Raw genomic sequence first — 15,810 nt, forward strand, 5'->3', positions numbered from 1 at the left:
ATATCATGATACCAGATTGATTAACATTAACATTCACTATTGTACATAAAGATTCATTAATATAAAGTATTTTTATGTGTAAGGAAGTAATGCAGTAGGCTACATATCCTATGTAAAATATGGCTTATCAATGCCATAAAAAGGTCTGTTAAATGTAAGCAGATTCATGCAAAATTGCCTTTGTGACAAAAAATGCATTATTGGCAGACTGTGTCCACAACTAGCAGAATATATGAATAATGCCAACTCATTACACCCCGAGGGGCCTGTTTCACATCTACACTACAATTTCTAAGACATCTGAAAGACAGGCACATTATCTAAATAGGTGTTTATAATGAAGGCTGACAGCCCATTTTTAGAAGCAATAATAAATAACTATGCTTTAAGGCATGACATTTTCCTTTTCTTTAACTGCATTTACTTTTTTTGTCAGTGGGTGCAGGTAAAGCATTGACTGTCTAGCTTAATATTCAAGATCAAAGTGTTAATGAGGTAATTAAGAGATACACCCTGAATAAATCAATAATTTATGAAGCTGTAATGAAAGGGCCAAACAAAATGGAATGGCACTCAAACCTATTGGCCCTGGCAAATGTCAATCAAACAGAAGCTAATGGGGGAAACTCTCCTGTTATTATTGTTTTTTCTTCATCAACACCTTGGATAACCTTTACACACACACCTTGATTGTCGGCTGTGCATTTTCCAATCATTTCCCACAGCCCTGATAATAACGCCTTGTGATAAGAAATGTGTTACACCTCTGCAAATGACCTTTGTCACTGTCTGTATCTGTACCCAGAGATGCACTTATGTGGTTGCTCAACCAGATGGGGCTGCCTTTACAAATTCATAGACCAACATATTACAGTTATGGTTAACCACTACCCGCCTTCCATGCAGTGCAAGGAAAAAACCTATTAAAGCAACATGAAAAGACCTTAAAAAGACATTCCCCTTCATTGACTGGATTGTAGCAGCTCCTTTCTTGCAGGGTCAAAAGTCAGATGTGACGGATTGACAAATCAAACCCTATATATTCAGTTTCTGAGATAAGACTTAGTAGGAGGTGATTGTGGAGAGGTGAGAAGGGCAGACTTTGGACCCACTTCACTTGGCCTTCTTCACGACCAGCTGCAGTGCCACCACTTGTCTGTCCCCTCTTGTGGAAAACATGAAGGTTGATTTTGCCCCCTTGGACATGCCGTTGGACAGGAGACTGCAGACAGCTGCGGTGCTGCAGTGGGTCTTCTCCTTCCTTGGCCTGGGTGAGTGTGCATGTTGTGCATCCACTGGAAACGATGGGAGTATTTACAAGATGCTACTGTTCATGAAGTAAAATTCTACAGCCATTTTTCATTTCTTTACAGTAGGCATTCATATACATTAGCCTAGCTGCTCTTGGGTAAATTGCAAGTGAACACGGGACTTACTTACAGAGAACTCTTGTGACAAGTGACATAAACTGCTGGATTACCAGGAGAGAGAGCGGAGCTGACATGAGCAGAGTGCAGTCCACAGCTGCACACAGTTTGCCCTATCAGCTGACCCCAGATTACACTATGTTTTTCAAAGCTATTTTATATGTTGGAACCCAACTTGATGTGTCCACCTTTTGTAGTTGTACAGATGTTGTATATCAGTGGTACCTTTTTCCCTCCCTGGCATACACCCAAAGCCATGTCACGTTCCACATTTTTTCTTTTGGCTCAGGCTGCACAAAAAGTGCACCCTGTGGCCACCTTTACATGGGTGTTATTTGACACTATTAATAATATAAAAGTGGATATTGTTAATTTTTTTTCTTTTTACACAAGACATAGTGATAATGGAATTTTGTTCATTAGGTTTGGTCAAATTTGTAATACTACCACTTGGGAGAAGCTTTGGAACCATTTCTCCATTTATGTCTACCTCTCTATCTACCTGCTTGCTTGTTGACTGCTTTCTGTTAATAAACCTAACTTCATAAACGTAGCAGCTGGTGTTCTGGTGTTACAGTGCAACTGAATGTAGTTGGTGAAGGTCGGCAGCAGTAACAGTTAGCATTAATCAGCAGTAATCAGTTACAGCCAAACAACATAAGACAGATAACACAACATGTATGCCACAAAATCAGAAGAAAAATGGAATGCTATCATAAAACCACAAATAACGTGTCTAACACAATGATGTACAAGATTTTGAAAGACGTTTGGCAACTGAACACTGATGACTGTGTGCGTCCAATGAAACCACTGATACCTACACATTCCTCCACAGCAAGGGTCTATTTGCTGTCTCCTGCAGAACTCAATGCTATTAATGCAGAGCAGACATCTCCCATTCATTAAGTGGCTAATTCCAACCATGCACATTATCTTCAATAAACCATTCACATAGCGTGTTTTACATTTGTTATTGTATCAGAATGGATGGTTATATAATGCACTTGTTTACAGTATGCTCTTGCTGCTGCTCACTACACACGTTCTTCCTCTCCTCAGCACCCAGCTGCATCTTCCTGTTCTTTTACCTGCTGTTCACTCGCTTCTGGCTGATCAGTGTGCTGTACGCTGTCTGGTGGTTCTTTGACTATGACACTCCTGCACGTGGCGGCCGCAGGGTGCCCCTTTTGTGCGGCCTCAGACTTTGGGAATACATGAGGGATTACTTCCCCATCAAGGTGAGAGGCAGCTTTTAGAAATAAATAGAAATAAAATATTATACTCATGAACGACAAGGATAAGGCTGCACACAAGTTTATATTATCATTATTAGATTATATTAATTAAAAGAAAAATACGTTGCTGCTCAAGTTGCTGATAGATGAGTAGATTGATACCACTCCCATGTCTGGTAAACATGAAGCTGTAGACAGTTTAGCTGAGCATACAGACTGGAAGTAGGTGTTAACAGCTAGCCTGGTTCTGTTACTGTTACAGTTTTTACAGTATTAATAATACGGGTTATGTTGGACTGATTGGTCTTAGTCACAAGAAACTTTCTAAGGTTGTCTTGCAACCTCGGGTGACAGACCATTCCAGGAAGTCATTGCTTTTGCAAAAAAAACCAAAAGTCTATTCTGCTTTCTTCTAATCACTGGTAAAGCGGATCTTTCTAATAACCTCATAAATTTGTAACATAAAGCTTTTATGTGTTCTCTGTAAGCGGGGCATCACTTCTTCAGCAACAATTAAGTTAAAGGACCATCACTTTGTCTAATGATCTGTGGGGGGGGGGACTTCTCTCCTGCCTGTATGTGCCTGCTCCGCTCTGTCACTCTGTTTAAACACTACTGTACTGTATTTGGAATAAGTATCATTTAAAAAACACAATCACAAACAGCAGTGATGCATTTCCCAAAATGTCAAACTATTCCTTTAATCTTGTAGATCAGTGTCCTCCTAGTGATTTTTCAAACCTTGGCATCTGTACTTCAGATAAATTAGCACTGGTTTGATGTGACATTACAAATATTTTAAACTGGCCCTAATGCCACCGAGGTTTGATTGTTCATTACAAGCTTCTCTCTTGTAGCCTGTTGTGTCCCTCTTGTGGCCATGCATGAGTAGTGCATATATATAACTTAAGGTAACCTTGATCACTAGGTTTTGATCAAGACAAACTCAATATTTTATGTCAAATCCAACAGCATTATACCATTTGTTTTAGCCATGAAAAATAACTGGAAAGCAACTTTCTTCAGGCAAACAGAGTTTAAAATTTGCTTTCAAAAAGAATATAATGTCAGAATCTTAAACTGATATGAGATATTCAGGCTCATTTCTGTTATGAGTTAACCTTTATACCCTTAAAGAATAGTAACAGTAATACATATTGTCCTGTTTAGTTGAACTGAATCAGAACTAATCAGAATCTGTTTTATTTTATAGCAGAGGATAAAATTCAGTAAAAGCTGGGAAACATCTGAGATTAGAATTCTCCATTTTAAAATATAGATGATACAGAAATGTCTTTGATTTAAATCCAGAAATATTAATTCTACTACTGCTAGCCTACTACTACTTTCACCTTCATACTTTCTGTGTGTTTAAAAAATGACTCCTGAAAACAAACATGTTCTTGATACTGTTTCTACTTTTTTCTTCCCAAGATAAATACAGTCCTTTCCAAGACTAAAAACTTCCCTGTTTGCCCTGATCTCACATATCCACCTCAAAGTGAATCATTTCCACTATCATCTGACTCTATGCCACATTAAGTCTAATACAAGGAGTCAATGTAAGCGGTAAGAAGCAGTGTCCTTTTAGAGACCCTAATTAGTTTCATGGGTGTCTTTTCCCACCATACCTAATCACACCATCAGATTGAAATTTAACCAGCTGATGTGTGCTCACTGGGTTTTTAAGAGGACACATTCAGACAGAATGACGAATTATGTAGCTAAAGGACTAACAGAGCACGTCTGCCAAGGCTCTACGGTCCTCTACTCAAGTTATTTTAATGATATTAAATGTTAAGACATTTTCAAGTTGTTTCAGTCTGGATCTGCAGCAGAATACACATTGAGATTAATTAATTACCATTAATTTGGAGAAAACCCACATCCAGAGAATATCAGGGCTTTACACAAGCAGGAACTGTATAAAATGTGGTATAGGTAAGTGAAAAAGAAATGTTATTTTTCAGATTTTATGTACCAAAATTGTAGAAAATGTTGGAGCAGCAGTGGTAAAATTTGGCATACCATCTGTTTAGACAGAAGTGGGCTGGTCTGTACTTGAAATGCCACTCCACTTAAGAAAGTGCAGTTCAGGAGATAATAGTGAAAAAACCCACAATGTTATAGTGGGAAATCCTCAAAAAACTAAACAAAACACAGATTTACATCTGGATCCATCACTAAAAAGTAAATCATTGTTCTTTAGGCTTTTGGTGTACCATATTTTATTGACTTAAACCAAAGTCCTTGGCAGGGAGAATAGCGATACAAATTATATGGTGGTGACACAACTCTGGAGGAGGACTTTTTAAAATTTTGGATGAAAAAGTCAAAGTAAAAATAGAATCAAAGTGATATAAGTAATATAAAATTCCCTCTTTCAAGCTGCCTATTTGTCCTTGAGAAAGCATGGCTCCCTGAGAACAGTGAATTACTAATCTCACACACAGATACAAAAAGAGAGGGAAGCAGATAGCTTGCTGCTGCAAAACAAACTACAGCACATGACTAGCAACTCTTTACTCTTGACAGTGACCTTTAATACCTCACTATCTCCTCCCTGCCCGCTGTGGGCTAGTGGAGCTCACAAACAATGCTCCACATGAGAGATATTTTATCTAGTATGTTACAGTCGATTATCTAGAACTATTATTTCAGACACTACAGAGAAATATTTCTCAATTTCCAAGGATTGATTACATGCCCAGTCTAATGCTACATCACTTTACCTGCCAAAAAGAAAAATCATCGGTGTTATATGTAAACATTAAAGCATTTCTTTGGAGTTCCTACCCAGTGACAAACAAATGGACTATGACACTATTCTAGGGTGTTTGTAAAGATGCGCTCCAGGCAACTCCGAACTTGGTAATTACTAACCTCCAACTAGAAAAAAAAACATGGAACACCACTTGAAGTCAGAAAAAATATGTACCCTGACTTCACAAGAAACAGCTGAATGATGTCACACAGCAATGGTAGCTCCCATGGAAGCATACACTGTAAATTGTTCACCTTAAACTAAAAGGCAACATAAAGTATATTAGCTTGTATTAAATTATATATACAATCACACATTAAAACCTGTTCTGCATGTACATTGATGTAGAATCTGAATAGAAGGTGTCTGGAACGCAGCATAAGTCCACACCAGCAGAGTTCATTTTGTGGGAGGAAATAAGGGGTGTGGAGCATGCTGATTGACTTGTAGTCTTAATTATGGTAATATCAATCAGTGTGCTCCAGTCCTTTTTTTCCTCCTGGAGGTTTGCTGTCCTCAAACTGAGAAACGCCTGTTCAGCTGCATACTGCTGGAACATTTAAAGCCCTGAATCTTATCGCCTGAATAAGTGAACCAAGGAACCTCAAATCAATACTTCCTAGGTCAAAATATTATTTATTTTGTATTCGGGGAATGAACACACTAACAAACATATAAAGTATTTAAGGGGAGTTTGACAAGGAGGAAGTCTGCATGTCTCTCTTTGTTTTGTTGCTGCTTGATTTTTATCCTTTTTCAAAATTCTAACAATGTTAAGTAAAATGCTAATTTGGTGCGGTAATGGTCTACTATTTGAAATAATTGTGCAACAAATGAATTGAAACACACAACGTTGACACACAACAAATTTCAATGTATATACAGTACAGTACATAGATGTGGTACAGGAACAACAGAGCATACAATACTCCTTAAACCGTTGAGTTGAATGTGAACTCCCCCAACAAAACCCTAGCAGGGAAAAAATAGAAGGAACCTAAAGTAGAGATAGACATGCAAAAAAATATATAATTATGATGACAAAATGTAAAGTACTTTTTAGGCAGGTGTGAAAAAAATTGCTGTAAAGTAAGAATGTTTAAAAAAATCAATTAACAAAACAAAAATCTAAATAAAATCAATATTTGGTGGGACCACCCTCTGCCTTCAGGGATTCGGTTGGCAGGTGTATGATTAAGCAATTATACCAAACAGGTGCTAATGTTCACCAATTCAATATGTAGATTGAAATACAATCATTAACTGAAACATCTGCCACACCTGCCTAAAACTTTTGCACAGTATTATAGATTGTAAAAGATAAGTGAAGAGGATGGATCCAGGAGGACAAGTGTCACCCGTTAAGTAAGCTCTGAGCCGCACCATCTTCTCTCCACCACAGAGACCTGGAAAGAGGTCAGGCCACACGAACACAGAAGATGACACCGTTCACATAGAGAGGAGAAACACAGGAGAGAGAGAGAGGCCGGTGGCTGATATGAAAAGTTTGCAGCCTGCTTGTTGAATTCTCGTTGGCAGGATAAAGATGGACTACAAGTTCTTGTGTTAATAGATTAATTGTGCTGAGAGCGGCCTACCGGAAGTAAAGTGGTAGGCCAGGTCCGTGGCCTGAAAGGAAGGAATGGTAATAATTTTGGTTTTGCAGTAGAGGTGCAGTGAGGCCCCTGTGACTGACATAAATATAACATTATAAGATTGTTCGACATTGTGTGTATGATAAGTCATTGTGTACTTATTGTTCTGTTGTAGCTGCTCGAATACGAGTTAGTTGTTAGGCAGTTTAGTCCACTGCTTCCTACCCTAGATGTTGGGCCCCTCCGCTCTCTTGAAAGGGTCACCAGATAAATCTGAGGGGTTGTGAGATGATTATTAAAACAGGAGGGAAGAAACAAACAAACTTCTGCAACACAAATGTTTGCTTTTTTTGTGAAATACTGAATAATTTGACCTCTCTCAGCCTCAAACCGTTGTTTAAATAAAACAATCTAAGACTTTAGAATAACTCTTTGGTGAAACTGCTAACTCATAGATGAGAAATGTAACACAAGGCCCCAACATGATGGTGCTTTTTAAGGGGTCACATGCCAAAGAGGTTGGTCATAATAACCTGAAAAGTAACCAGTAACTATACATGTCAGATAAATGTAAAGGAGTGAAAATACTATTCCCTTTGAAATGTAGTCAAGTATAAGGATAAAGTAGCATAAAATGGAAGCACTCAAGTAAATGTCCAAGTACCTAAAATTGTACTTGAGTACAGTACTTGAGTAAATGTACAACTGAGGGTATTGTGTGGGTAAGAGGGGAAGGGAAATTTACAGTAGGCTGGTTCTAAATGCTTTCAGACACTTTGAGGAGGCCACAGACAGGAGGGATGGTAGAGGGTCAGAGGGTTGCCAGTGTTGAAACTGGGATATTGAGGCACATGTTTGGGTTGCAGCCAGCTGGGCCACCACGGTGCAACACTGTCAGCTCTTTTAGGAGAAATCGGATGATCCAAAATAAAATATTCTCCATGATTAATCTCCACGATTATGGATCCTTATTCAGACACAGAACTGGACCGACATTAATGCTGTCATTTGCACAACGTTCTTTTCTTTCCTTCCCCCCAAGTTGGTGAAGACAGCTGACTTGGACCCCAGGCACAACTACGTCCTGGGCTTCCATCCCCATGGCGTGCTAGTGGCAGGAGCCTTTACCAACTTCTGCACCTATGCCACAGGCTTCAAACAACTGTTTCCTGGCCTCACCAGCTACCTGCTCATGTTGCCCCTTTGGTTCAGAGCCCCATTCTTCAGAGACTACATCATGTGTGCAGGTGTGGGCCAGAAAACTTAATCATACTCAGTCGGAATGGCCATTCAACTGTCTCTTTAAATCAGCTGAGTATACTGACAAAGTAAAGCTGTATTTTTTATCATCAGGTGTATAACTATACAGTATTTTATTCAATTTAAGGAATTATTTTACTTATTTTGATCGTTGTATATCATTTTGATTTCTTCTTATTTTCTGCAGGTCTGATTCCTTCAGACAAAGAGAGCGCCAGCTATCAGCTCCGCCGAAAGGGTGGTGGTAATGCTGTTGTAATAGCAGTTGGTGGGGCCCCAGAGGCCCTTGATGCCCACCCTGGGAGCTACAATGTACTCTTGGCCAAGAAGAAAGGCTTCATCAAAATGGCCATGGAGCACGGGTAAGAGCAGAGGGGCCTGCGGGAATGAGGAATGTTAAATACAGCTAATTTTCCAAGGTCTTATGGCTTATTGAAAGGTTTATTGTTGATCTATTCATTTTAGGTTTCTTGCGGCATGAGCGTGGCCTCTTGAAACAGAGGCTTATTCATGTCCCTCACAGGGAATTTCCTGGGAAATCACATAGGCCGTTACGAGATCAATTTAGATTGAAAGAACTTATGTAAAACAAGAGGATTTCAACTACTGGATGATATTAGTTAATCAGTTAAACAACATTTTTCTTAAATCTTTTTTAGTGCTCATCTGGTGCCAGTCTTCTCCTTTGGCGAGAATGAATTGTTTGAACAAGTGAAAAACCCAAGAGGAACCTGGCTTCGTTGGATACAGGAACGGCTGCAAAGCATCATGGGTATCTCGCTGCCTCTCTTCCACGGACGTGGCATTTTCCAGTACTCCTTTGGTCTCATACCCTACAGAAAACCCATCAACACAGTAGGTGAGTAAACAGCTTTGCTCTGGGTTCTGCAGAGAACCTTTTTATGTTCCATGAGTTTCATCTGGAACCCACAAAGGGGGTTCTACCAAGCACGTTTTCATATTCCATGGGTTCATCTGGAACCTACCCAAGGTGTTCTACCGAATACGCTTTTATATTCCAAGGGTTCATGTAGAAACCACCCAGGGGTTTATTGTATATTGCAGTCATCCATCATTTTAACAATCTAGCTTACAATTGCCAATGTTTAAATTCAGAAAACATTCAAACTAGTGTTAACGAGTAAAACATCTGAGCCATCTTCAAACAAAGTCACGCAAGTTCCAATGAAAGCAGAAGGACTATGTGCACATAGTAATGGTGACAGAGGAAAAGACTGAACGAGCCTGTCCTCCAACTCCTATATTAATATGTGTCCACTGGCACACAGTCAGGTGAAAGTGAGAGAACCCCACAAAGTTTATTTATTTATTTATTTATGTTATTGTTTCTTACCTTTTCATCTTTTCTCCATTTCCTTCCTTGCGCACCTGAAGGCTCAGACCTTTTCACTATCATATAAAATATGAAAATAGATCCTGACATCTGTTCAGCAGTGTCAGTCAGTCTAGCAATCTCTGGCAGTCTCTGGAGCACGCTGTCTGTGATGCTAATCAAATGGTAATCCTCCACTTCAGTGTGCACAGTACACAACAAGTGCAGGCCAGTTGTGAGACGCAAAGGAACAGGGGTGCAAAGGGTATTTCTTTCTTTCTTGCCTTGCCTTCTGAGGGCGACCAGCGTGGGGACAACTAGAAACTGGCGCTTCAGGCGACTGGCTACATGGTCTATGCCTTTTAGCCAGCCCTGGATGAGGATCTTTTACCATCCATGCTGTCAACAATCCTTGAAGAACCTAACAACCTTGAAGTTAGTTGTTCAGGAAGAATCCTTTTGAAACCATAATTTGTAAGAATAAAGTAAAGTACCCGCAGAAGGTTACAGTATACAATTAGCTTCTTTCTGCACTGTTAGCTTTAATCTGTAGTTTCTGTGCTATTGCTGTAAACATCAAATGCATAGATCAAACAAAGGATGCAATGCTTTAGACTCTGCCTGGCGCTCAAAAACTGAGCTATATTATCTATGCATAGGTTTTTCCCAACCAACTGTTGACTTTGGCAGAAACATCTAATATCACTGAGATAGCAAAGGAGTTTAAGTAACTGTGAGAAAATATTTGTCAAATGAAGTGGTGGTTAGAATATTAAAAATCTTTACTCAAGTACAAGTAGAATTACTCCCATAAAACAAGTAAACGTATAAAATGACCTGGTCAATAAAGCAAGCCAGGTCTCAAGTCTCTTTTCTGAATAAGTGTTTATCTCATGCTAAGCATCAGGTTAAAAATAGCCACTGTGGGTATTTCTGCATATTTCAGGGAAATGCACTTTGCTTTGCATGTTGATTATCTCCAATTTATTTCTGTTAAATACAATTATTTTACTTTATTTATTTTAATCTACATAAAGGTATTGCTAAGATTGATCAATTTGAAAATTGATAATATCACACTGGCTAGCTGCCAAGCCGAGTATCATTGCCTGTATGTGTAGCCAACCAAACCACTTGCTTTGATATGAAGGGCACTGAATGTGATTTGCCTTCTCCAACAGCTCAGGCACCCAATACAAAATGATTATTCCTAAAGCATCTATGAACATTATCTAGACAATGTTAAGAATTACTGTGGCAATAACACAAGAGCAGCGTACTGTTGAATGGAGCAGGGTAAGCTAACATATAAATCTGTTTCATCAGCGATATTCTATTTATTTATATATAGCCTGTCTGCTAAAGCCACACTTGATAGTCAACTTGAGAGTCAATGATAGACCACCGCCTTCTGGTTGGCATGCAGCCCTAATGCCATCATGTTTTAAATAAACAGACCTCTGGGAGAAGCAAACAGACTATTTTGCAAATCATAAAGTACATTGACTCTGTTCTTCACCTTGTCACCTCTCTGCAGTTGGACAGCCAATTAGGGTGGAGAGGAATGAGAAGCCAACGGCCGAGGAACTTGATGCTCTCCACCAGCTGTACATGGATGAACTCAGCAATCTATTTGAGGAACACAAAGGCAACTATGGAGTGGATAAGGACACACACCTGAACTTTGTGTAAAGTAGACTGATGGAGTGGATTAAAATGCCTATTTATTTCTTAACCCCTTAATGCAGATTGTCGCAAATTCGCATCACACCTCTTCCTTTCAGACTGCAGCTGAGATGGCGTATGTATTTCCCCAATGCCTGTTTGCGCATATTCAATACGTACCTGGGAACAGTTTGCAAGCACTGGTTTCTCGTTTATGCCTGTTGTCACTAATTTGCATCATACCTATTTTGTATTTTTTGAAGGGGTGAAGCTGTGGTGCTGCGAGCTCAGATAAATGTACCCTTTGATTGGCTCTGTAAGCCTGACTTTGCTCTCTCTCTCTCTGTTAATTAAATATGAATATTGTTGTTGGTAATAATTATACTGGTTCTGCAACAAGACACACTGCTGTTTCTGATAAGGTCGGAATCAACTACTGTGTAAAAGAAAATCAACCACAATGCAAATGTTTATGTGTCCACCGAAAGCTGGCTCTTCATTCAGACTGCTGTCACTTTTCAGAGCTGTGTAAGAAATTGTTCAGCTGGATCGCCCAGTTGTGGCATCTGTCTGGGGTTATGGATTTTGTGCAACATCTTACACTTTCTCAAACAGTCATAGAGTTGAATTTGGGTTACAACATCATTTGGGGCGACTGTCATAAAACGCCAGTAATTTCATGATTTGGTATCTTTCCAAATGCAATAAACAGAGAAAATAAAAATCTTATATACACAATTCAACTGATTTTCTTTTGTTTCTTTTATATCGAGACATAAAAGGAATAGTTTGTGCTACTTTATACTTCTACTTCTAAGTTGGATGTATTTATCATTTTACAACACAGGGTTGTGTAATGAGATTAAGTTGTTGTTACCCTTATGATACTCACAAAAAAAGGTTATATACAAAATTATTTTGAGATACTAAGTCATTTTTTCGAGAAAGTTTCTCATTATAATGACTTACGGGAGTGAGTGTCTGAATTGGTAAGATCTCAATACTTTTTAAACATGTGAAACAACATGGTAAAACACAAATAATATGTTTTTGCTCCTAAATTCTTACATTTACAGTATTTCAATTACTAAGATGTGCATTCCCATCAAGTTTGTTGTGAAATGAGTAATGGACGTGAACTAAACTGGGGTTGAGGGTGGTTTTGGTCATATGTAGATCAAACACGCTCAATAAAAATGAATACGTGTCTCACTTATTGTTTTATTGGTTCTAAATTCCACATTAAACGTTGAGTGCCTGGTTTTGGTTCCCAAATGATAAGACAGTCTGTGAACATTGGCACACTTTTTATATGAGATTGCAGGATCCTGATATTTCCAAATGAAATGATTGGCAGATTGGACAAGGATCCTGACCCTGATCTTTTCAACACAGTCTAGACAAGATTTGTGTGTGTGGTTGGGGTGGGGGGGTGGATTAATATGCTGACTAACAGAAAAACTTGCAGAAGTACTGTGATGCAAAAAAGACTATATAGTAACTGAGGAAATATTATATTTAAGAATTAAAAAGCAAGCACTAAAACGTTGGCAGAGATAGAATTAATGTGACTCTACGGTCTTTAATTGTAATCTGAACAGACCTATTACATTCATACATTTCATATTCTGCAGAGCTGCAATCACATGACAAGACGGATGCAATGAGCAGGCTTTGTGTTTCAGAAGAACAAGGAGGAGAATTACTTTATTAACCCTTGTTGGGGAAAATTCACACACACACACACACACACACACACACACACACACACACACACACACACACACACACAGGGCCTGAAATACTCACATGCACACTCTTCACATAGTCAGCAAAACAGAAGTGTATGTGGACAAAACTGTGAATCATTTTTCATTGCTTTCACACAAAATTCATTCAATGACCACTTTCTCCAAAATCCATGAACTCTTTTCCCATTACTACTTCACCACCTGCAAAACATTAAATACCTGCAGCACATTTTTCAAATGCTAACACACTGTGTCCAAAACTGTTCAAAACACGTTCAAAACAAAATGTTTGGAAATTTCCTGAATTTTTGCTGTAGCTGGACAGATACAGTATATATAGAAAATCTTTGCAGAACATTTACATCCATTTTATGTTTTAGAGAAATATGTGTGATGTTTTGAATGCGGTTTTACTGCGGTTAAAACTTCAAGCTGAGTGTAAAGCAAGAAATGTGCTTGTATTTTAGCAGAACTGGTTCAAGGGGATGGTACATCAATTACAGACTGTGGTCACTGGGTCTCAGGTACCACTGTTAACTATGTAAACAACTGGAAAAAAGTGCATTGCAGCACTGAAATGTCAGGAACTTCTTTTTTTCACAAGTAAATTACTGATTGCATTTCTGATTCATTCTTGTAACATATACTATAGTACAGTCAATAAAGTGAAAATATGTTACAGGTTTCTTCCATTTTTTTCCAGTCGCTTTGGTACATTTGCAAAACTATTTGTTTTGGTAAACTATGACTAAACTTTTGATGATTGAAAATGCAGAAGGCTGTACTTTTTCTGTACGGCATAAATACATTTCAACAGTACAGAGTTACAGTAAACATTGCAAGAGATTGGACAGGATTCACGGTTACACTTTTACTGTATGCACTGTAATTTGTTGACACCATGTCATTGTGATGCAGAAAAAAAAAAACAAGACTATTTTACAGCACTGCATAGCACAACAGAAACAATTACAAACTAAGAAATGGAAACATGAAAACACCCCCCCAGGTTGATGCTCCTGTCAATTGGGCCACAGATTCTTATTCACAGCACAACAGATCAGAACTTCATCAATTTACTGTAGGACACATTTACAAAACAAGTTTAATAGACACATGTAGGAAAATGCAGATTATGACATGTTCAACCATTTTGCATGTAGTTACTTACGCAATGAACTTATGTCTAGATGTTTTGGGGGGTAAGACTTCTCAACAAAGAACCAGTATACTGTAATAAATTGTGATCACCATGAGTAAGCAATTGATAATGTAGGAAACAGCAGACAAATGTACATAATAATTTGCATAAAAGTGTCAAAGCATGTGCAATTTGCAATTTCTCAAAAGACTGAGAAATTGCTTTTACATATGATGTGCACAAGTGACTGGATGATGTGGAGGTTGAACAAGATGTGAGAAATGTATCAAAGTGACTGAAAACAACTGGATTCTATAATGAACATTTCAGGGATAAAAGTTCAACAAATGTACGTAATGCTTCCTGTTGTTAGTGTTTTGTAGGTCAGTGTGTTATGAGTGACAATGTATGCTTTCTGAGTGGGTATTGTTGCCAGTGTTTTGGCTGAACGAGTTTATTTTGAGGCTTACTTGAAGTGTTTTGGTGGTTTGAGTGACTTTTAGAGGTGAGATTAACTGTTTGGCCAGGATGCATGTTGGTAATGCAGACTTTTGAAAAAGTGGCTTCAGTTTTGACCATTGCATCTTAGCAATTGAAAAAAACTGTAAAGGCATTGTTGTGATGACCACAGCTGCTCACAGTTGTTAACTGTTTGTGAGTGAGGTCAGGGTAACAACATTATTGACTTCTTTTTGAAGACAGTGGTCAAAGTACAATAGTGTTCACTGAATCCTTCTTCTTTATATCTTATCTAGCCTTATTTTCTGAAAAGAAAAGAAACATAAATGGAGTTCCGGGCCCTCAAGTTATTACAGATACATACAACAACAGTGGCTTGACATTTTTTATGATTGAAGAGTTGTGTAAATTTGACTGCTTAGTGAGTCCTTAAGTAAAACAAATATAGAAAGGAAGCTTGCATGATAAAGTCCTATCTACAGATGATTTGGTATCTGTTCTACAGATACGATGGCCATACACTGAATGAATTATGTAAGAAAATGGAACACAAAAAACAAACGTGTAAACAGGTTAGATTAATTATGGGATTGCATAACACATGACAAAATATTATATGCAGGAAAAACTGACTGAACAACTTGAACTCATCACATCCTTACAATCTCGACTGTTAAGTACAGTAAATGCCAAAATAACAGAGAGAAAACATGATTAATATTAGAGGTTTGTTGCTGAGACTGTAATGTAAAATTGCGTGATTATATCGCTGATGTCCCAAATTGTTAGATATTGACATTTCACAACAACAGTCTCATGTCAACGACTGTATGACGGCTTTCATCCAAAAACAGTTATGATGCCTGGGCCCAGATATGTGCTATCAGTTTACCTTTTTGGGATTGCATTAGATACAAAGTGCAAAAGATTTTTCCAGTAGAGACTGGCTATAATATTTAATTTGATAAAGTGATATGGGGCCCCGACATGGACGGGGGCTGTGACTGAAAACGTTCTAAGAATCATGACTTCAGCAGAATTATTGCATCAAACAAACACAAAAGCTTAGACTGGAGTGTGTATTTATTCATTTAATTTCTTCAATTGGGTGTTTGTAATATAGTTTCCCTATAGTATGGTGAAGTGCCAAAATTCCAGGAGTCTGGATGTACTGTGG

At 38.3% G+C, this 15,810-nt stretch overlaps 1 protein-coding gene and 1 long non-coding RNA gene across 3 annotated transcripts; one reads left to right on the forward strand and one right to left on the reverse strand.

Moving 5' to 3' along the window:
- Nucleotides 1-1,129: 1,129 nt before the first annotated feature.
- mogat2 (monoacylglycerol O-acyltransferase 2) lies at nt 1,130-12,025 on the forward strand. 2 transcript variants are annotated; one of them, XM_038707419.1, is made up of 6 exons: nt 1,130-1,271; nt 2,490-2,668; nt 8,067-8,271; nt 8,472-8,646; nt 8,944-9,143; nt 11,155-12,025. In XM_038707419.1, exons 1-6 carry the CDS (start codon nt 1,178-1,180, stop codon nt 11,307-11,309), a joined length of 1,008 nt encoding a protein of 335 aa, XP_038563347.1. In that variant the 5' UTR covers nt 1,130-1,177; the 3' UTR covers nt 11,310-12,025. The 2 variants fall into 2 exon arrangements, with proteins under 2 accessions (XP_038563347.1, XP_038563346.1); XM_038707418.1 differs by lacking the exons at nt 1,130-1,271; nt 2,490-2,668 and adding an exon at nt 6,518-7,074.
- On the reverse strand, nt 8,590-10,069 carry LOC119894754. Its single transcript, XR_005442976.1, has 3 exons — nt 9,639-10,069; nt 9,016-9,117; nt 8,590-8,662 (listed from the first exon to the last, which is right to left on the reverse strand). It is a non-coding gene; the product is annotated as an uncharacterized LOC119894754 (long non-coding RNA).
- Nucleotides 12,026-15,810: the final 3,785 nt, after the last annotated feature.

The sequence above is a fragment of the Micropterus salmoides genome, unplaced genomic scaffold (assembly GCF_014851395.1).
Source record: "Micropterus salmoides isolate LMB-PRFRI ecotype aquatic unplaced genomic scaffold, ASM1485139v1 Ms_hic_scaffold_9, whole genome shotgun sequence".
In the NCBI taxonomy this organism is placed as follows: domain Eukaryota; kingdom Metazoa; phylum Chordata; class Actinopteri; order Centrarchiformes; family Centrarchidae; genus Micropterus; species Micropterus salmoides.

Excerpts from the sequence above, each read along its gene's own strand:
- mogat2 (XM_038707419.1), top strand. The coding sequence starts at position 1,178 with ATGAAGGTTGATTTTGCCCCCTTGGACATGCCGTTGGACAGGAGACTG. Across the intron at positions 8,272-8,471 it reads AGACTACATCATGTGTGCAG|GTCTGATTCCTTCAGACAAA; the intron begins GTGTGGGCCAGA and ends TATTTTCTGCAG. Across the intron at positions 9,144-11,154 it reads AAAACCCATCAACACAGTAG|TTGGACAGCCAATTAGGGTG; the intron begins GTGAGTAAACAG and ends ACCTCTCTGCAG.